This window comes from Patagioenas fasciata, chromosome 4 (assembly GCF_037038585.1).
Source record: "Patagioenas fasciata isolate bPatFas1 chromosome 4, bPatFas1.hap1, whole genome shotgun sequence".
Taxonomy (NCBI): Eukaryota; Metazoa; Chordata; class Aves; order Columbiformes; family Columbidae; genus Patagioenas; species Patagioenas fasciata.
In genome coordinates, this window is record NC_092523.1 from 591,625 (window position 1) to 611,583 (window position 19,959).

At 67.9% G+C, this 19,959-nt stretch overlaps 2 protein-coding genes across 4 annotated transcripts in view; one reads left to right on the forward strand and one right to left on the reverse strand.

Annotated features, from left to right (window-relative positions):
• Positions 1-19,959, reverse strand: part of LOC136101616 (dedicator of cytokinesis protein 2-like) — a 68,945-nt gene that overhangs the window by 16,796 nt on the left and 32,190 nt on the right. The gene's annotated exons all lie outside the window — the stretch shown is intronic.
• LOC136101618 (uncharacterized) lies at positions 1,856-19,386 on the forward strand. Of its 2 annotated transcripts, none has more exons than XM_065837896.2 (4): positions 1,856-1,923; positions 11,265-13,097; positions 15,983-16,057; positions 18,978-19,386. In XM_065837896.2, exons 2-4 carry the CDS (start codon positions 11,617-11,619, stop codon positions 19,183-19,185), a joined length of 1,764 nt encoding a protein of 587 aa, XP_065693968.2. In that variant the 5' UTR covers positions 1,856-1,923; positions 11,265-11,616; the 3' UTR covers positions 19,186-19,386. The 2 variants fall into 2 exon arrangements, with proteins under 2 accessions (XP_065693968.2, XP_065693967.2); XM_065837895.2 differs by lacking the exon at positions 1,856-1,923 and adding an exon at positions 2,102-2,171.

The following is a 19,959-nucleotide window of genomic DNA, read 5'->3' on the forward strand; positions in this document are numbered from 1 at the left end:
ATCTGTAATTTTTAAGGTAATTTAAGGCAACATGTGGATCCTTGAATCCTGGGTCAGCTCTGGGCCCCTCACGCCAAGAAAGGCCTTGAGGTGCTGGAGCGAGTGGAGAGAAGGGAACGGAGCTGGTGAGGGGCTGGAGCACAAGTGTGATGGAGCGGCTGAGGGACCTGGGGGTTCAGCTGGAGAACAGGAGCTGAGGGGAGACCTTCTGATCTCTGAACTGCCTGAAAGGAGCTTGGAGCCAGGGGGGTCGGGCTCTGCTCCCCAGGAACAAGCGCCAGGAGCAGAGGAAACGGCCTCAAGTTGCCCAGGGGAGGTTGAGGTTGGATCTGGGAACAATTTCTTCCCCAAAGGGCTGTGGGGCATTGAACAGGCTGCCCAGGGCAGTGCTGGAGTCACCATCCCTGGAGGGCTGGACAGACGGACAGGAGGTTCTCAGGACATGGTTTAGCAGCTGCTGCCTGTGATCAAGGACCCAGGCTCAGCCCCTGGCCCCTGGGGAACCCTGGGAAGGGCAGCAGCGTGCGCAGGGATCCCTGCGGGACGTGACCACGACCAGCCCTGGCTGCCCTCAGCACACGGGCAGGTTTGCAGGGAATCATTTTGTGAAAAGCGAACAAATAAAACCCCAAGAGATCCCAGTGCTTTCAGCATCAAAGTGAAGCCACAGAGCTGTGGCTTCCCCGCTGATCACCAGCACGCAGCAGTGCCAGCAGCCCCCGATCACCAGCACGCAGCAGTACCAGCAGCCCCTGATCACCAGCACGCAGCAGTACCAGCAGCCCCCGATCACCAGCACGCAGCAGTGCTGGCAGCCCCCGATCACCAGCACGCAGCAGTGCCGGCAGCCCCCGATCACCAGCACACAGCAGTGCCAGCAGCCCCTGATCACCAGCACGCAGCAGTACCAGCAGCCCCCGATCACCAGCACGCAGCAGTGCCGGCAGCCCCCGATCACCAGCACACAGCAGTGCCGGCAGCCCCTGTGCACCGGGAGGCCGCGCACGCCGCAGTGGTCCTGCAGACACCTGGTACCAGCTGCCCCGGGCACACCGACCGGCACAACTCGGCTGGAAGCTGGAGCGGGTCCCCCCTCACAGCGCAGCGCGCCCTGCTCCCACCACCCCGCACCCTGCAGGGGAGCAAGCACTGGGCACCGGCAAAGTGGGGAAGGACCACAAACCCACCCGCGTTCCCTGAGCATTCGTGTTCATGTCACCACAGGGCCTGGTGTCAGGGTCCCCGTCCCCACGGCCACCGCCCAGCCGTGCAGCCCCCGGGCCGAGCCGCACAGCCCAAGCCCCGGCTGAGGTTCTGGGACATTTCACGTGCCAGCCAGGGGTGGACATCACCCACCACCACCGCACAGAGAAGTGCGGCTCAGCCCCACAGGGGACACAGGGAGAGACTGGAACGTGACAGGAGGAAACTTTTGTGGCAAGACAGGCTGTTCTGGGGATTTGATGGGATTAGTTCAGTCATGTGGAAAGAGCTGTTCTGACGGCTGCTGGGATCAGATTCAGGTGAACTCCCTGTGCTGCCTGCTACACCTTCTTCGGGGGAAACTGTATTTACATTCAAATTACATTGTTGGGAGCCACACATGGAAGCAGTGCTACACATACAGATGTGGCTTGTCCTGTGGATGGCACACGTGTGGGGACCAGTCCGAGAGGTTGCCCAGCACACGGTCCCCAGACCCCCTGGGCGGTCACAGACATGAACGGTCCGAGGCAGCCCCAGCCGAGGCACAGTCCCACTGCCCAGCACCTCCTGGAGCCACCGCACCAGCTGCTGCGGCCCCGGCACAGCCCCCGCAGGGCGGCGCACGCTCCGGGAGTGCAGCCGCCGCACCGCCCGGTGAGCCCGGCCCGGCCCGGCCGACAGGCCGCCGGTACCGGGGTGCGGAGCACGGCGGATACGGTACGCTGGGGTACGGGACGGCACGGCACAGCTCCCAGGCGCGTTCCCGGCCGCGGGGCTCCCCGCGGGCACCCCGGCCCCACGTCCGGGCAGCCCCACCGTCACCGCCCGCCCGCCCGCCGCTCCGGCGCCGCCACCGGCTCCGCCCCCGCCGGCCCCGCCCCGGTACCGGCGATCCCGCGCGGCTCCGCCCCGCCGTGCTCCGCGCCCGCCGCCGTGCGACCCGCGCCGCTGCCGCCGAGCACCAGGTACCGGGCGGGCTGGGAACGGGGCCGCGGGCGGCGGAGCGGGGCGGGGCGGCGCGGCGGCTGGGCCGGGCCGGGCCGGGCCGGGCCGGGCTGGGCTCGGCTCTGTGGGCATCGGCCCTGCGGCGCCCGCTCCCTGCGCCGGCAGCGCCGGGGGGGCACCCGGGGGGTACCCGGGCCGGGACAGGGACCCCGGGCGGCGCGGGCACCTGGAGAGGCGCGGCAGCCCCGACCCGGGGCAGGGAGACCCGCGGCCGGAGCGGAGCGGTTCAGGGAGCCCCCAGACCGGGACCCGCGTCGGGGCGGGGACCCCGGGGCGGTTCGGGCGCAGCGGTGGCCGGGGCGAGGAGCCGGGCTGGGCGGGCGGGACCCCGGTACCCGGGCGTTCCTGCCCCATCCACCCCTCCGCCGGTGCGCGGTGCCCGACCCCGTAGCGCTCTCCGGGTCTCCTCCTCGTCTGCCCCGCCACGGAGCCGGAGCTGCGCGGGACAGCCCGCAAACAGGGAGCCGGTGACATCCCCCGCGCCGAGCGCCCCGTGCCAGGCACCCTGCCCTGGGCACCAGCACCCAGGGGGCTGGTGACACCCGGCACCGAGCAAGCCGCGGGCTGCCATGTCCAGGGACTCAGGGGGACACAGCCACACCGGGGGCGGTGGCGTGGAGTGCAACCAAGGGAGATAAACCCCTGAGGAGACCCCCGGGTCAGGCCCCCGCCCCGCTGCCCGCTCCGCCTGCCCCCGGTGCCGCCCCGGCCGCGGCAGCTCCGCTCACGGCAGCTCGGAGGGACCGCGCTCCGGGCGCTGCTCAGCCCGGCTGGCTGGCGCTCTGCTCGCCCTCGTTAGGAGACGCGTCCATCAGCCTGGGCTGTGTTTGGCTGACACGTGTACACGCGTGATCCCGGGGATGTCACTTCGCGTAGCGCACGCCGCGCTGATCCCGGCCGAGGGTACGGCTGCTCGGGCTGGAGGGATTCAGCCCACGTTGCTCCCAGCAGCTTCCCAGCGCCGTGCTCTGCGCTCAAGGCCTTTGTGTTCTGCCAGCGGGGCTCCGGCAGCCGCTGAGGCGGGAGTGGAGCTGCGTGCAGCCTCAGCTGCTCCCCATGAAACAGGAGCGTGCAGCTCTTGGGGCTGCTCCAGCCCCTCTCCTCCCCGCAGGAGCGCACACAAAACCCAGTTGGAGCCGCGGCTCTTCGCGGGGGCGCCTGGAGAAGGGGTCTCGGTGGAGCCGTTTTCTGTTTGGAGCACGAGGTGGACACGTCTGAGTAACTGCCGGGACCCGGGCTTTGCCGTGTGTGCCCGATGGGGACAGCTGTGTCGGTCGGGCTCCCCTCCGAGGCACGGAGCAGCCCTCGCCAGCTTGTACTCGGGCAGTGTCCTCACTCGTCACCGCCCCGGGCACAGCGGTGAGCCCTCGGGCCAGCCGCGGGGCAGGGACGCTGCGGACCGCCGGCTGTGCTCCCGCTGCCCTGCCCCAGCACGTCTGCTCTGCAGGAACCGTTTGGTCCTTCCCGTGCACTCCGACGAGTGGAGAGGATTTAAATGCAGAAGCTCCTTTAGACTGAGGTTATCTTCTTCGTGAATTGTAATTATTATAACTATTTAATAGTATGGTAGCATCCAGAGGCCACAAATAATTAGTGGGTCTATTCCCTTCTGTAGTAACAATACTGTCTCAGTTCTGACTGGTGCTTTTGGACAGAGTCTCTCGTACGTGTTTACAAGGATGGTCTGTGTCATCCCGGCTGTTTAGTTGGTGGGGAAACGAGGCACACAGCGAAGAAAGACACTTGCTAATTCCTGAATTCCCCCAGAAGCCAGTGTTGTCTAAAGCTCGTAAGGGGGAGGGGGCGGCTGCTCGATGGCATTGGGAATGCACTTAAAGGCAGGAATCGGTATTCTGAGACGGCGTTCTCCCTGTCCGTGCCGGGAGGTGCAGCCGCAGCGGCCGCTGCGCCGGGCGAGCGCGGAGGGACGGGGCTCCCGGGGGAGGGGCCGGGGCTGCGGGGGACACTGCCCGCACCCGCGCTGCCGCACGCAGGCTCGGCCGCGATGCTGCCGTCGCCTCTGGGAGCTGCTGGGTAGCGAAGCCTTTCCAGCTTTCTCCATACTGTGCTTTGTGGACAGCTTGTGGCTTCTTAACGAGATTTCTGGCATGTGGAGGAGCACACGGAGTCCCAGTCTGCCAGGGCTCCCCAGCCCCGCCGGCTGCTCCGCTCACTGGGGCGGTTTGGCTCCAGATGGGCGCAAGCGCCTTCCCCGAGGGGTGCAGCATTCCTCACGGGGTGCAGCATTCCTCACCGGGGAGCACGGGGCTGCGGGAACACTTGTGATGAGCCGCAGCTCCGGTGGCCAAAGCCTTTGGGCCGTGTCCTGCCTCCCTTGCCCTGTCACCCCTGCAGGACCAGTGTGTCAGAGGCGCCAGCAGAGCCTGCACGCTTTGGTGCTGGGCACCGGCCGAGCTCTGCCCCTCTCTGGGCTGGGTCTCACATCCGTGCAGCCACGCAAGGCGTCTTGGGACATGGAGAGATGTGACAGCGCCCATGCCACGTTTGCTGGGAAGGAAGCAGCCAGACAGACAGGGTGTTTGCTCCTCCCGCGGTGGCCCCTCTGGTAGCCCCTGGGAAAGGTGCTGAGCCGTGGTGCCAAGGGCGCCCACCGGCTCCTCTGCGGGGGTGGCCGAGGGAGGATGTGGGTCCTCCTGACCTCATCCTGCCCCACAGGGGCTGTGTGCCGCGGTCTGCCCGTGTTCCTCTGCACAGGTCACCCTGCCTCTTCAGGTCCCCTTTGAAATGGTGACACCAGTGCTCCTGTGCGGGCAAGGAGAGGTGGTAGCAAGCGGGTAGCACCAAGGGCAGACACACGACTGCCACGACAGCCCTGTTAGCGTCCGCGGGAGGCAGAGGAACATTTGCCTTCCGCAGGTTTCTGAAGCTTTGTGCTTGGCTGTGTCTCCTGACCACATCAAGGCCTCGTCTGACAGAACCAGCGTATCTGCAGCTGACAGAGCAATGCGAGTGCAAGTCCGTGACCCCTGTGTGGTGGGAGGAGGGGCTTGCTGCTCTGTCCCTCGTTGCTGGGATCCCTTCCACGGGCCATCCGCCATGGTGCATGGCAAGGGCGGCCGGGAGCCTCAGGCAGCCCCAGAGAGGTGCCGCAGGGTGCCCGGGGGCGCTGGCACAGCGGGGATGGGGTGACAGGGTCCCTGCTCCAGCGGGTGCCAAGAGCCGTCTCCTGGGCCGCGTGGCGGGGAGTGACGAACGTTCTGCAGAGCACTTCAGCCGGTGACCCGAACAGCGACGCGCAGATCCCTCGGCTCACGGGAGCTGCTGCTTGCACCAGCCCCGGCTGGCGCAGGGAGGACCCAGGTGTCGGTGACACCCCGGAGGCCGTGGCAATGGTGCCAGGGGTGCTGCAGAGCGTGGGGCACCCCGGGTGCTGCCCAGCACAGGGACCGTTCCCGTGCCTCAGCCGGGCCAGCGCAGTGTCTGCAGCAGAGCCCAGGGTGTCTGCAGAGCACGAGGACCTGAACACGCTGGGAGGGAGGAGGTTCAAGTGCTGCAGGTGTGGAGGAGGCTGTGGGGACCACGGGGACACAGGGAGCTGGCCCTGGGGATCCTGGCAGAGCGGGCTTTGCGGAGTCCTGCCGAGCGTGGCCGTACCGAGAACGTTCGTCCTGCCTGTGAGCGCACGAGGACGCTGAGCAGGGAGCGGAGCGCTCGGCGGGAGCGCGGTGCTGGCGCGAGCACCGGCGGTGAGCCTGGCCGTCATTAAGTGCCTGCAGGAAATGAGGTCTGCGAGCTGCCGGGCGCTGGAGCAGCCTCCAGGAGAACCACGAGGGCAGCCCACGAACTGGCTTCGTGGCGGGGCTTACGCAGCGAGGAACCAGATTTGGGGTTTGCTCGCTGCCCAAGAAGATGCTCTTAGTCCTCCAACCGCAGGTCTCACAGATGCTCCAGTCCGAGTACAAACACATCGAGTCCTCTCCGAGCCAAAGCGGGATTAAGCTGTGCTGCTGAGGGCTGTGTCCTGAGCCCGGCTCCTGCTGGTGCTTGGCCAAGAGCGAGCGCCTCATCCTGCAGCGCCACCTGCACCCCTGTCCTTCCCAGGGACCGGGAGAAGCAAAGGTTTTGTCCCAGGAGGAGCCGTTGTACCCAGCGAGTGGAGCTGGGTAATTAGCTGTTCTCTTTGCCGTTCCCGGAGAATATGACTTCCTCCTCATAAATCTAATCTCCCAGCTTCCTGCGTCTTGAGGAGAAGATTTATGTGTCTGCTCTGGTTCTGCCTCTGCCACAGACATTGCCAGGAAGGCGAGGTGGAGGATGGGTGGCGGGGGGCGGGCAGGGCTGCTGGTGGCCGCGGGCAGCTGGGCTGTCCCCCGGTGCCCGTGGCCCTGCCGCTCGGTGGCCGCAGCAGGGGGTTGTGTGCCCAGCAGCCTCCTCGTCCCTCCTGAGCCGAGCCAGGAGGAAGAGCTGAGCTGGGCCCTGCTGCCCGGAGGAGGAGGCAGCTGGAGGCTCCCCCTGCGCTCCGCAGGGCCCCGTTCCTCCAGCTCCCTGCAGCCCGGAGACGTGAATCTCAAGATACAAACCCAGAAGATTTAGGGTCTCCGTCTCACAAAATTCACCATCGGGTGCCCCAGTCGCAGAGCCACTGGCTCTCCCAGGGGACCCACAAGCCCATTGCAGCGGCAGCAGGAGCTGACGGCACCGCCGAGCACAGGGTTCGGAGGACCAGGGTTCAGACCCACCATCCCGAGTGTCCCAGCAGGTTCACGGACCTGAAGGGCTGGGATGGCAGCCGGGCTGGCGCAGGGTGCAGAGCCCCGGCCCTGCTCACAAACCCCTGGTTCCGGGGAGTGTTTGGTGTCTGCGGGGAGCAAGGACGATCTGAGGACTGCGTGGGAGTCGGCGCCCGGTGCTCAGTGGTGTCCGTGGGCAGCTCATAGGAAACGGTCCCTGACGGTTCCTGGGCTTGTTCAGCAGAGACGTCACTCCCAGCCGAACCGAGAGCCCCTCGTTGGAGCACCCGTGTCATCTATTGCATTAGAGTGGCGTCGTCTGGTTTCACCCGTTCATCATCCGATGTGACCTGCTGTCTCACCTCATTCACGTGAACCACAGGACAAAAACACTCCGACCTTAAACAATTGCCAAGGCGGAGGATCCACCGCCGTGCAAATCCTTTCGAGCTGCTGGGGCGCTGGCTGGCCTCACGTTTTAAGGAGGTCACTCCCGACTGTGCTGAGCCCCGGCTTTCAGTGTTCTGCTGCCCAAGGCCCCCGCGGCAGAGACCCCTCCTGCACAGCATCTGCTCCGCACTCCTCTCCTGCCTCTGCCTTTGTCCTTTCCTCCCTCGCCCCTCTCTGTTGGGGGTGATCCGCACGTTTCCCGGCGCTGGTGAGAGCCGGCGGCTGCGCGGGCCGGCCGCCCCTCCGCGGGGCCCGTCCGGAGCGCGGCTCGTTGGCGGCGGCCGCTGGATGATGATGTCTCGAGACACGCTGGTTAGCCGGTTTTAATCCAGCTAATGCATGCCATGTTGCTTTCACATTATTCCGCTTTCTTTGTCGAAATGTCAAATGCCTCTCAGAAATCTGAGTCTGCTCCATCGGGGCTTTTACCTTCATCGACCAAACCTGGAAACTCATCAAACCAGACAGCAAACGGGTTTGATCAGCCGTGTTCTCCCCGGCCCCGTCCTAGCTGGTGTGGCTGGTACGTGCTGTGACTGTCACACTCTCAGCTCGGTCCCCCGGCCACCCTGGGGCTGGCAGCCGTGTCCCCCGGCCGGTGAGCGCTGTCCTGAGAGCCACGGGCGCCTGGGGACCAGCATCGGCCATGGCACGGCAGCCAGGACAGGTGTCCTTCAGCCGTGCCCTCCCTGCACGCCTTGTCCCCGATGTCCCCTGGGGAAAGGAGCCACGGCAGCCCCGAGGGACCGGAGCTGTGCGCCGGACACGTGATACATTGGTGGGGTGGCCAAACACGTGTGGGCCCCGGGAACAGGGGCCGAGAGCCATTTCCCAGTGAATGTGCTGGAGGATTCACGGCAGGAGGGCCCATCAGGTTCCACAGCGCTGGGCTGCGCGTTCCTGGCTCTGTCCTGCAGCAGGACTCATATCAGCACTCCGAGGTACCGGCATGCTGCAAACCGCCCAAATTCGGCACAAATCCAGCCGTGCCAAAAAGCGTCCGCGGAGGGACAAGCGGGAGCGTCCCAGCTCTCGGTGTTCGACATCCTCAGAGCGGTTCCCAGCTGGAGCGGGCGCATGTATAATTCATAGCCCTTCTCTTTGTCCTTGTGGCTCGTCTCTGATCTCTCCAGCGGCGCGGTTCGCAGGCACGGGCGCCTCGGCAGGGCCCCGCTGACTGACGGCGCCGTGTTTGCTGCGTGGCAGCGAGGGCCTCGTCTCGCTCTGCCGCCAGCCGTGGCTCGGTGGGGTTGTGGGGCCACACCTGTGCTCGGGGTGTGCCAGGGCTGCTCCTGCCTCGTGCGCAGCTCCTGGAGCGGCTCTTGGAACCCTCTGCCCATTAGTGCTCCCGTTGAGGAACCTCTGGAACAGGCTGCCCACGTGCCGGCTGCCCTCCCGGAGTGCTCCGCCTGCTGCGCTGTCCCAGGCCGTGCTCAGGAGGTCAGTCCGGCATGGCGAGGTGACAGCCATGTCCCCTCTGCCGCTCGGCGCGGTGCCTTCGCCAGGGATGCTGAGCCCCAGCACCGGCCGTCGCTGCAGCGGGAGCGGTGGCACTGTGGCTGTGGCAGGGCCTGGGGACGAGGTGTCCCCGCAGCCCCTCGCTGTCCCCGTCCCCACAGCCCCTCGTTGTCCCCTGGGCTCTGCCCCATCCTGCAGGGCTGTCCAGGCTGCAGCAGCATGGGGCAGGTGCTGGCTCCGTCCTGGAGCTCGCTCTGCCGCCCGTTGCTGTCCATGCTAACGAGGTGACCGTCCCTGCCCGCGTCTCCGTCGCGTCCTGCCTCACAAGCATCTCCCGCTGTCTGGGCACGGCTCCAGGCTCGGAGGGAGGGGCCGGGCGGCTGGGTGGTGCATGGAGCAGCATCCTGACTAACGCCAGGGGTGCTGGGGCAGGGGCTGGGGGCTGCATCACCCCCGCTCTGCTGGGCTGGTGCCGGGCACCGGCACGGTCAGCGCTCAGGACCTTTGCTCCTCGGCAGCGCAGGGTGACTGCGGGTGCTGTGCTGATTCAGCAGCTTCCTGATAGAGGGAGCGAGGCGAGGGGCCCAGGGAAGCTGGCTGGGGCCGTGTGTCTGTCCGCATGGAGGGCAGGGGGGCTGCGGAGCGAGCAGGCTCTGCTCCGTGTGCCCAGCAGGGCGCGGGGGCACCGGGGAGCAGGCGCCGTGCTCCGGGGCTGTGGTGCTGCAAGATGCGGGAAGTGGCGTGGTGCGACGGCTGAGACTGTGGTGCGAGGGGTCAGTCCGTGGTGCGAGGGGTCAGTCCGTGGTGCGAGGGGTCAGTCCGTGGTGCGACGGCTGAGACTGTGGTGCGACGGCTGAGACTGTGGTGCGAGGGGTCAGTCCGTGGTGCGACGGCTGAGACTGCGGTGCGAGGGGTCAGTCCGTGGTGCAACGGCTGAGTCCATAGTGCTAGGGGTCAGTCCGTGGTGCGAAGGCCGAGTCCGTGGTGCGAGGGGTCAGTCCGTGGTGCAAAGGGTGAGTCCATGGTGTGAGGGCTGAGTCCACGCCATGGGGAACCCCACATTGCTCTGCTCCTCACCCGTGCCGCAGGTACCTCTGGGTGTCTGCAGCCGCTGAACGCTGTGAGACCGAACCGCCATGCGAAGCAGCGCTGCTGCCCACCGGGCACGGTGTCTCACCCGCCCTGTCCCTGCACCACTTCCTAAAACGAGCACTCAGGCTCTGCTGCACCTTGGGGGTGTCCCAGCAGGGCGCCGGTGTGCGCCCCGTGCTCCGTGGTGTGGCGGGGCAGCGTGATGGGGCGGTGTGACCGGCCAGGGCGGTGTGACAGGCCAGGGCAGTGTGACAGACCAGGGCAGTGTGATGTGCTGGGGACAGCAGCCTCCCAAACCATAGCCCTGCGGCAGAGCCAGGGGCAAGCACTGGAGAGACCCCAGCAGCCGCCCTTCCCCGGGGGAGGTGGAGGGAGCGATCACCACCTCACCGAAGTCACTGTGCCTGTGCTCCCTCTCGGCTGGTTCTCACACACCCGAAGTGGCTCAGTGTCCTCGAGCCGCGGCCTCCCCACGGCGCTGGTCCCCCATGTCTGCAGCCCCACCTGCCCTGCCACACCCCCAGGGGATGCCCCGTGCCCACCCCAGCCGTGCCCCACGCAGGACATGTCCCCCGTACCCAGTCTGGCCACGTCCTGCGTACGACGGGTCCCCTGTGCCCACCCCAGCCGTGCCCCATGCAGGACGTGTCCCCCGTACCCACTCTGGCCACATCACGCGTATGACAGGTCCCCCGTGCCCACCCCAGCCGTGCCCCACGCAGGACATGTCCCCCGTACCCAGTCTGGCCACGTCCTGCATACGACAGGTCCCCCGTGCCCACCCCAGCCGTGCCCCACGCAGGACATGTCCCCCGTACCCAGTCTGGCCACGTCCTGCGTACGACGGGTCCCCTGTGCCCACCCCAGCCGTGCCCCATGCAGGACGTGTCCCCTGTACCCACTCTGGCCACATCCCGCATACGACGGGTCCCCCGTGCCCACCCCAGCCATGCCCCACGCAGGGTGGGCGCCCCGCGTGCTGTCCAGCCCCCGGCAGAGCCGGTGCCCCGTGCGCCCCGTCCAAAGCAGCAGCCCCTGCCGCCCCGCTCTGCCCACTGCTGCGAGCGCACCGCCCCGGCAAGGCCCCGCTATTTTTAACAGCTGCTTCTGCTTGGTTTGAGCTGTGAACTTGTAACGTGTTTATGCTAAAGGGGTTTCTTTTTTTTCCGTCTCTTTGTGCTGAAGATGCAGCGCCGGAGATCAAAGCTTGTCTCTTCGCGTTTGGCGATGGCGGCGCTGGCAGCGCGGCACAGGCCAGCGGGGCAGCAGGCGTGGGGGACGCTCAGGGGGCACTGCAGGAGGATTCTGGGGGGGAGACGCTGCTGTGGGGGCCGGGGCTGACACTGCTCTCTGTCCCTGCAGGTGCCAGGAGCCATGGGCAGGGACAGCCAGCGCCTGGTGCCGTGGGCCGCCCGCCGCAGGGGACACTGAGCAGACAGACCATGGGCAGCCGGCGCCAGCGGGGGGGCCCAGCAGCAGGCAGGGCTGCAGGGGCAGCGGGCCGGGGGCTGTAGGGCCGGGCAGTGGCAGCATGCCCCGCGGCCCCTCGCCCTCCCGTGCAGCGTCCGCTCTCCAGGGTGGCGCGGGATGAGCCGCCCGCTGCCCTGGGCAGCTCCGGGGACGGGCGCAGCCCTGGGCTCCGGCCACCGGTGCGCGGCCCCCCTGCCCTGCCAAAGCACCTGGCCACAGGGCAGTGGCCCCGGGGCCCTGAGCCATGGTGAGCCGCGAGCCGCGGCCCAGCCCGGTCCCCGCCGGCGAGGGCGGCCAGGAGAAAGCCATGACGGTGCGCTCGGTGCTGCTCAACCGCGACTCGCCCGACATCGAGAGCCGCCTCCGGCGCCGGCGCAACCGCACGCAGCAGGTCCGTTTCAAGGACCTGGTGGAGGGCGGCGAGGGGCCCGCAGCCGCCCCCAGCCCCAACACCCCACGTGCCTCGCCGCCCCCCAGGGACGCCCCTGAGCCGGTGGCTCTCCGTGCCTCGCGGCGCAGCTGGCCCCAGGCGCAGCCGGGCTCGCTGACGCTGCCCATGCCCAGGAAGGCCTGCATGAGCACCGCCATCCAGACCTCCCCCAGCCTCCAGAAGCCCTTCCTGGCGCCCCAGCCCCGCAGCAGCAGCGCCTGCGACGTGGCCAGGGATGCGGTGCTGCTGGCTGCGCTGGGGAGTGCCCAGTGCCCGGGGGCGGCTGTGCCCACCGGCACCGGCCGCGCTGTGCCCCCGCAGCCGCCCAGCAGCCTTCTCGCCCGCGATCACGCCGCAGCCCTCGCCCAGCACGCGGCAGCGCGCTGCCTGCCACCGCCCAGGGACCCCTGTCCCCCCTATCCGGGCACGACCGGGTGCCCCGCCGCCCGCTGCACCCCCGCAGCGCAAAGCTGCTCCCCAGAGCCATGCCCGCCACCCCCCGTCTGCGCCCGGCTCCGGGTGAACCCTGGGGGCAGCCACCGGGCTCCCCCGCGCCCGGCCTCGGTGCCCTGCGCCCGGCCCCAGCCGACCGCCCGGCCACGGGGGCTCGGCCGCAGCGACTCGGAGCGGATCCTGCCCCGCGGGCGCCCGCTGCCCCAGCCCTCGCCGCCGCGCCAGCCGCCCGGCCCCGCCACGGACACCCACGGCCTCCGCCAGCCAGCTCAGGGCACCCCGCCACCCCAGCACCAGCTCTGCGGCACGGCCCGGGGGGGACCCTGCTGCACCTCGCCAGCCCCCACCCCACCAGCACCGGGCTGGCACGGCTCTGCCGCTGCCACGCCGGAGAAGACACCAGCTGCGCCCGGCTGTCGGGATCCCCGTGGCGCCTGCAGCCAGCTCCGTGCCGCCAAGCCCGGGCTCAGCCGTGCAGGACTGGAGGGGCCCAGGGAGCCGCTGCCTCCAGCCCCGCCGGGTCCCGGCGGGGGGACGCACCCGGTCGGGTGGGCACCGGAGATCCCCCGGCACGGGCAGCCCTGCCTCACCGCCGAGCAGTCGGAGACGCTGCGCCACGTCCAGGACCTGCTGCAGCTGGTGGTGGCAGCCAAGGGACCACCGGCGGGGGACGAGGATGCCCAGACATCTCAGGGAGAGGCCCCGCGGGGGCCCGGGGCTCAGGGGGAGCTGCAGTCCCAGCTGCAGTCCCTGGAAGGGGTGCTGGAGACCAGCCAGCAAACCATCCGCGTGCTGCTGGACGTCATCCAGGACCTGGAGAAGAAGGAGGCCCAGCGGGACGGGTGAGCAGGGGACCAGGGACGCTGATGTTCGGGGGGGGGCAGATGCAAAATGGGGGGGGCCCTGCCAGAGATTTGGGCGCTGCTGCCCCTGGGTGCCAGGAGCCACCGTCCATGCGTGTGGCACCATGTCTCGGTGCAGCGCCTCACCCGCCCCGGCTTGTCCTGCTTGTGCCCAGGGTGCCCCCCAGTGCCTGGGGAAGGTGCAGGGGGTGCGGGCCAGAGGACAGTGGGAGCTGGGCCCCTGCCCGGCTCTGGTGCAGCTGCTGTGCCCATGTTGGCTGTAACTGAAGCACCAGCAGAGCTGCCCCTGCCCCCCCAGAGCGGAGCTGGGGGGACGGAGCCACCGGAATCCCTGGTCCTGGGCAGAGGTGACATGGAGCATCCCTTGCACTGGCATGGCCAGTACAGCCGTGCCCTGTGGGCAGAGCCCTGGGCACCGGGACAGGAAGCTCGTTAGGCTGGCAGCTCGTTAGTTTGGCCTCATAGACTGAAGGGGGCCCACCTTGCTGGGACACCGAGCTCGGTGCGTGCCGTGGTGGCGTTGGTGTCTGGTTTGGTTTTGGGGACATGGGGTGGCATGCGGGGGATATCTGGACTGGCCAGATGAGCAGCGCTGGGTAGTCCTGACCCGATGCCTGTGCACGTGTTTGTTTTATCTAAGACAAATGACTGCTAAGTACCCCCTTCCAATTAGGGACGATAAAGGTGACCGAGAGCATGAGCCCACGGGGTGTTTCAGCAGGGCGGGCAGCACCGCGGTTTCCCCGGCACAGGCTGCCCAGCCACGGGCGCGGCTCCACAACTGGAGCCACCAGCAGCCCTGGGGCACCGGCTCCCACGGCCCTTCGCGGTGCCCTGAGTGCCCGTGTCCCGGCCGCCCCGCTCGCCTCTGTTCCTTCCCCGGCCAGGGGAGCGTGTCCAGGGCTGGGTCCCGTTCTCCCGGGCACAGGGGCAGCACCGTCAGCCCGTGCAGCCCGTGCAGCCCGGGGTGCATCACCCGCTTGTGTTCCCACGCCCGCCGGGCTAAGCAGAGCACAGAGCTGGCAGAGCATTGCTGGTGGGTGAGCACCGCGGTGCTGCTGCCGCCGTGACGGGAGCCGAGAGCAGGGCCAGGACCGGGGCTGGCGTTTGCTGCCCTGCGGGGGCACCTGCAGAGCGGGGGGACGCAGGGGTGCTCCCCTGGCCGGGACTGAGCTTGTCTGCTCGGGAGCGGGCTTAGCTTCACTGCAGGCAGATTAATCAGGATCCCGGCTCCATAGACTGTTGCAGTCAAATGAGCAAACAAGGTGCCCGGAGACATAAGGGATGGGATAGGAAATCACATCAAGCATTATCCGCGTGTCCTGTGCTGCGGAACAGCGCAGCCTCGTTTGCCGCGGGTCAGCGTCCCGCAGACGCGCGGTGGCTCCGGGGCACCCGCTGTGCGCCAGCGCGGTGCTGCCAGCCCCGATGCCGCTCGCGGTGCGACGTGTCCTCACAGGGTCCCGGCGCCTGCCGCCAGCAACGGCCCCCCAGACACCCACCCGAGTGCCAGAGCTCATCCCGGTAGGGACGCGCAGCTTCTACAGCATCAGATACCCGCACACACGCGTATTTATGTACATTCTCTCTATATATAAAAGGTATCATGATCTAATTTATGTGCTAGGAGTATAATCCCAATTGTAATATGTAATTTGGTGCATTAAAAGACCTAGTTTCCAAGGGCTGAGAACAATCATGATCAAGGTCAAGTAACAGGGAAAGATTTAGCCATGAAAATGTGACTGCTATGTGGGGCACGGGGGTGTTTGCTCAGCTCCCCCCAAGAGCCGCAGCCTGCTTGGCCAGAGAGGGCAACAGAGATGTGGAGACGGGCTCTGCCAGGCACCCAAAAGCGTCTCTCAAGGCCCTTGCGTGCAGGTCTGAGAGCAGCCGGAGTCGGGCACCGCCGGGGAGCGCCCGCCGGCACTGCCGGGTGCCAGGGGCTGGGGGCAGCTCCCCGGCACAGCCCCGCGCAGCCCTGGCACCCGGGGGCTGCAGAGGCACATGACTCAGGTCAGAGGCTGCTGAGCAGGGGGAGGCGTCAGGACCCTTTTCCCGGAGCTGGGGCTCCATGCCGGCAGCGGGAGCTGGGCCGGCCGCGGCGCAGGGGTCTGCCGGCTCGGGAGCACCGGGCTGGCGCTGCAGCTGCCAGAGGTTTGCTGCCCGTCCCGGTGTCCGCGCGGCACTCACGGGGCGGCAGGGGCTGGGAGTGCTGCGCGCAGGCCGTGGGGACACCGAGAGGCGCCGCGGCAATACTGGAGGTGCAGATGCCCTCTCCTTAGAGCTCTGCGGGAGGACTGCTCAGGGCTTGAGCTGGGCTTCGGGGCCCGTCAGCTTAATTTGAGTCCCGTGCACCTTCCTTGGCACAGGATGCTTCTCTGACATGAGAGCATCAAAAAGAGATAAATCCCAAGTTTGGCGTAGGCTGGAGATTAGTCTGGCCCATCTCCCTCTGCCCATCTGTCGGGCACTGCTGCCTGGGCCACGCACAGGCCTTGTGCCGCCCACGGTCCCACTGTCCCTGCGCACCGTGTGGGGAGAGGCCTGGTGTGCCGGGGCGGCCGCGGGCAGGAGGAACGGCTCTGGGTGCAGATGAGAGGAGGTGGGAAGGGCCTGGGGCTTTGGCTGCGCCTGTGCTGCTTTGCAACCAGCTGCGGAATCTGCGGAGCCGAGAGGCACCGTGCCTGGCCCAGCACCAGCCGGCACCGCACCGGGGAGCAGGATCCGGGGAGAGGAGCGGGATCCTGGCTCTCTCTGCTGGAGCACAAAGCCGGGATGCAGCTGAGGGGTCTGGGGGTGGCTGGGGGGTACAGGCAGACCCGCTGGGTCTCCAGGCTCATGGCACTTCTGCTCTGTTGCAGGCGACACTCATACCGGACAGGACAGGACATCGCCAACTGCGGGACCTGCCGGGACTGCGCCTGCATCATCTATAGGTGAGAGCCGGCTCCGGCACCGCCGCGCACGCGCGGGGCCCCATTCTCCTCCACCCACAGGCTGCTGATGTGGCTGCGAAGTGGTTTGCGAGTCCTGGGGACCATGCTGGGGAGGGGACCCGCCTGCGCCACATCTCCTGTCCCTGAGCTCCATCACCTCATCATAAGAAAGACCTGGAGGTACTAGAGAGAGCGCAGAGAAGGGAACGGACCTGGTGAGGGGCTGGAGCACAAGTGTGATGAGAGCGGCTGAGGGACCTGGGGGTTCAGCTGGAGAACAGGAGCTGAGGGGAGACCTTCTGATCTCTGAACTGCCTGAAAGGAGCTTGGAGCCAGGGGGGTCGGGCTCTGCTCCCCAGGAACAAGCGCCAGGAGCAGAGGAAACGGCCTCAAGTTGCCCAGGGGAGGTTGAGGTTGGATGTGGGAACAATTTCCTCCCCAAAGGGCTGTGGGGCATTGGAACAGGCTGCCCAGGGCAGTGCTGGAGTCACCATCCCTGGAGGGCTGGACAGACGGACAGGAGGTTCTCAGGACAGGGGGCAGGGGCAGGGCTGGGGTATGTTTGGGCAGGATGATCCTGAGGGTCCCTTCCAGCTGAAATGGTTCTATGGTTCTATGATCTCCTGACCCTGCCAGGCTGTGGGTGCAGCCGGTAGGTGCCGATTTACCACAGAAAGACCTTTGCCGAGGCCCCCTCGCCTGCCAGGAGATCCCGTGGGGCTGGAGGGCAGTCGGCAGCACCTGTTGTGCCAAGACACTCGGGTGTGAAATGCAGGTGCAGCTCAGGGTTGGGGCAGCCCAGGGCCGGGGTGCTCACAGCACCGCGGCAGCGCAGGGGGGCCTGTGGCCAGGGCGGAGCTGGGGACACACTCCCACGTCTCGGCCGGGACCGCTGGTCCCAGGCTCTGTGGCAGCAGGTGCTGAGCAGTCGGGACGGACCATCCCCAGGTGGGCTGCTGCGCCAGGGCAGGTGGACGGGGATGGCCCTGGAGCCAGAGCAGAGCCCGGGCCGTGCTAGGGCAGGGCGGCACGGCTGCGGGTGCTGGGGCTGTGTGTCTCCGGCAGGAGCCCTCCCGCCAGCGGTGTGCTCGGTGCCAGGCGGCGCGGGGGGTCGGCTGCACCGGGGCACCGCGGCACAGCCGCCGTGCAGCCCCGCGGCAGGCAGGACGGTGACGCCGCCCCACGCACGGCAGCAGCCAGCGTGCGGGACCCCTGGGCAGCAGGTTTGGGGGTGCGGGTGCCACTGTCCTCGGCACAGGGCTGGGGGCCTCCGCTCCAGCCCTTGGGTGGGGTGTGAAGCGCTCTCCTCTGCCGCCCCTCTCCTCGTTGTCTCAGGGAAAGGCGCCACGACCCTCTGCCCGCGCCCTGCGCTGCAGCTCTGCCTCAGCTCCTGCGCGCCCAGGAATCCGGGGGTGCCGTGCGTCCCCGCCGCGCAGCCCCTCGCCCGCCCCTGTGCGCGGGCAGGGTGGCCGGGGGTGTTCTCATTGTGCTGTTAATTAGGGCTGGGCAGCGTGCAGCCTGGCGCTGAGCAGCCCTTGCGGTGTGTGCACAGGCGGTTGTGCCGCTGCCCGCCGGGCTGCTGTGTGTGTGTGTGTGTGTGTGCGCGCGCGCGTGTGAGTGTGTGTGTGTGTGTGTGTGTCTGTGTGTGTGTGTGTTTGTTTGTGTGTGTGTGTTTGTGTGTGTGTGTGTGTGTGTGTTTGTGTGTGTGTGTGTGTGTGTTTGTGTGTGTGTTTGTGTGTGTGTGTGTGTGTGTGTGTTTGTGTGTGTGTTTGTGTGTGTGTGTGTGTGTGACAGCTTCGCCCCCTACCCCGGGCTCCTCGGTCTGGGGGGCCCGGCCCCGCGCCCCAGCCCCTCGCAGCCCTGCACCCCGCACCGCGCGTCCGCCTCTCGTTCTGCGCTTATCAACACCACGACCCCACTGCAGCCGGGGGGGCCCTCAGCGCTAATTGGCACTGACAAGCCTGTCTCTGCATGGCACCGCAGCGGGGAGAGATGTCACATCGTGGGGGGGCTCCTGTCATTGCCAGGCTCCCGCTGGGGACTCCCCCGGCTTTGCTGTATCCGGTGATGGGGAGAGGCAGCAGTGGGACACGGGACACGGGGAGTGGGACAGGACTGGGCTCGAGGGCAGCGCGCCCAGCACCCGCCTCGGGGTCACCCGCAGGGAGGGCGCAGAGCTGCCCGCCCGCGTCCCGACCTGGGGACATCACCCCGTGGTGTCCTCGAGCCCTCCCCTGTGTCTATGCTGGGGACTCGGGTCCCTCCACATGCTGCCCCTGCTAAGGGCTCAGCCTTTGTCCCAGAGATGGCTGTGACAGCGTCCTCACAGGGTGAGGTGACGGGAGGTGACAGGAGGTGTCAGCGGGCCACGCAGGGCGCTGTGTGCGGGGCGGCTGTGCCACGTGCGTGGTCCCGGCACACGCGGCACCTCGCTGACGCGATGGGATGTGGCTGGTGTGGGGACGTGGAGTGCTTTCGGGTGAGGACACACGCGGCACATGGCCCCGGCAGCCAGCCCACGCCACGGGCACTGCGGGGACACCGGGACTCCGGCACTGGCAGGAAACCGGGGGGTGACACAGGCCCCCCTGCATCCCCAGACCCAGCTTCTCACGTCACCAGGGTGTGACAGGCACAGCCCTCGGGTCACCCCCTGACACCGCAGCCAGCGCTGGGCACAGGACCGGTGGCAGCGGCAGTGGGACACGATGCCCTGTCCCCAGGGATGCGCTGCCCTGCTCTGGGGTGCCACGGGGTCGCACAGACCCTGGCTGTCCCTGTCCCCAGTAGGGCGGGTGGCGGCTCCCGGCCCATCGCAGGCAAAGTCACACCCGTGCCTGTGCCGGGGCGCAGGCGGCGCGGGGCCGTGGCAGCGGGGGCGCGGTGACCCCACTGACGCTGTCCCCTCGTCCCCGCGCAGCGTGGAGCACGATTTCCGGCAGCAGGAGGGCCGCTTCCAGCGCGTGCTCAGCCACATGGAGCCGCACGCGGCGCCCAGCTCCCCCGCGGCAGCGCCCGGCTCCCCCGCGCTGGCCGTGCCGCCCCGGCAGGAGCTGTCGCCGGTGACGAAGCTGCCGGCCAAGCTGGACGCCAAGAAATCCCGGCGCAAGTGCTTCTGGTTCCTGTGAGGCGGCCGAGCCGCGGGCGCCGTCCCAGCACTGACCCCCTGCCCGCCCCCTCCTCTCCCTCCGCTGACGGTAGGGTTTGGGTAGCACCAGCTTTTATATTTTTAACTGGTCAGTTTGATGTTCTGAAGCCCCCATGTACATAAGGCAAGGGGAGCAACAGCTGTATTTAACGAGAATTCAATAAATTCTACGGAGACGCTATTTTTGTTACATCCTCTCCCAGCTGTGCTCTTCTCTTCTGGGGGAGGGGGAGGATGAGGAGGGGGCCAGCAGCCCTTCCCTGCCCAGCGCCGGCACTCACAGCCCCGGGTGAGAGCAGCCTCGGGTGTCCCCGTGGGCACTCACAGCCCCGGGCGAGAGCAGCCTCGGGTGTCCCCACGGGCACTCACAGCCCTGGGCGAGAGCAGCCTCGGGTGTCCCCGTGGGCACTCACAGCCCTGGGCGAGAGCAGCCTCGGGTGTCCCCGTGGGCACTCACAGCCCTGGGCGAGAGCAGCCTCGGGTGTCCCCGTGGGCACTCACAGCCCTGGGGGCCCAGCCCGTCCCCCCACCTGCTGCAGGGTGACCAGGAGCAGCCAGAGACAGTGGGAAATGGTCGGGTCTCTGCAGGACCCGGAGCTGGAGGAGAGACCGGACCCCGAGCCCCCCGGTGGGTGGGTGGGCTGGTGAGTTGGGGGCACAGGGCTGTCCTTCCAGCCGGCGTCTGGCGGTGACGCCGGGGGCGAGCCCTGCACAGCCCGTACCGGGGCTGCCACCACTCTGGTGGCTGGGAACT

Coding starts and splice junctions, on each gene's coding strand:
- LOC136101618 (XM_065837896.2), top strand. CDS start 11,617: ATGGTGAGCCGCGAGCCGCGGCCCAGCCCGGTCCCCGCCGGCGAGGGC. Junction 13,098..15,982: donor AAGGAGGCCCAGCGGGACGG/GTGAGCAGGGGA, acceptor GCTCTGTTGCAG/GCGACACTCATACCGGACAG. Junction 16,058..18,977: donor TGCGCCTGCATCATCTATAG/GTGAGAGCCGGC, acceptor GTCCCCGCGCAG/CGTGGAGCACGATTTCCGGC.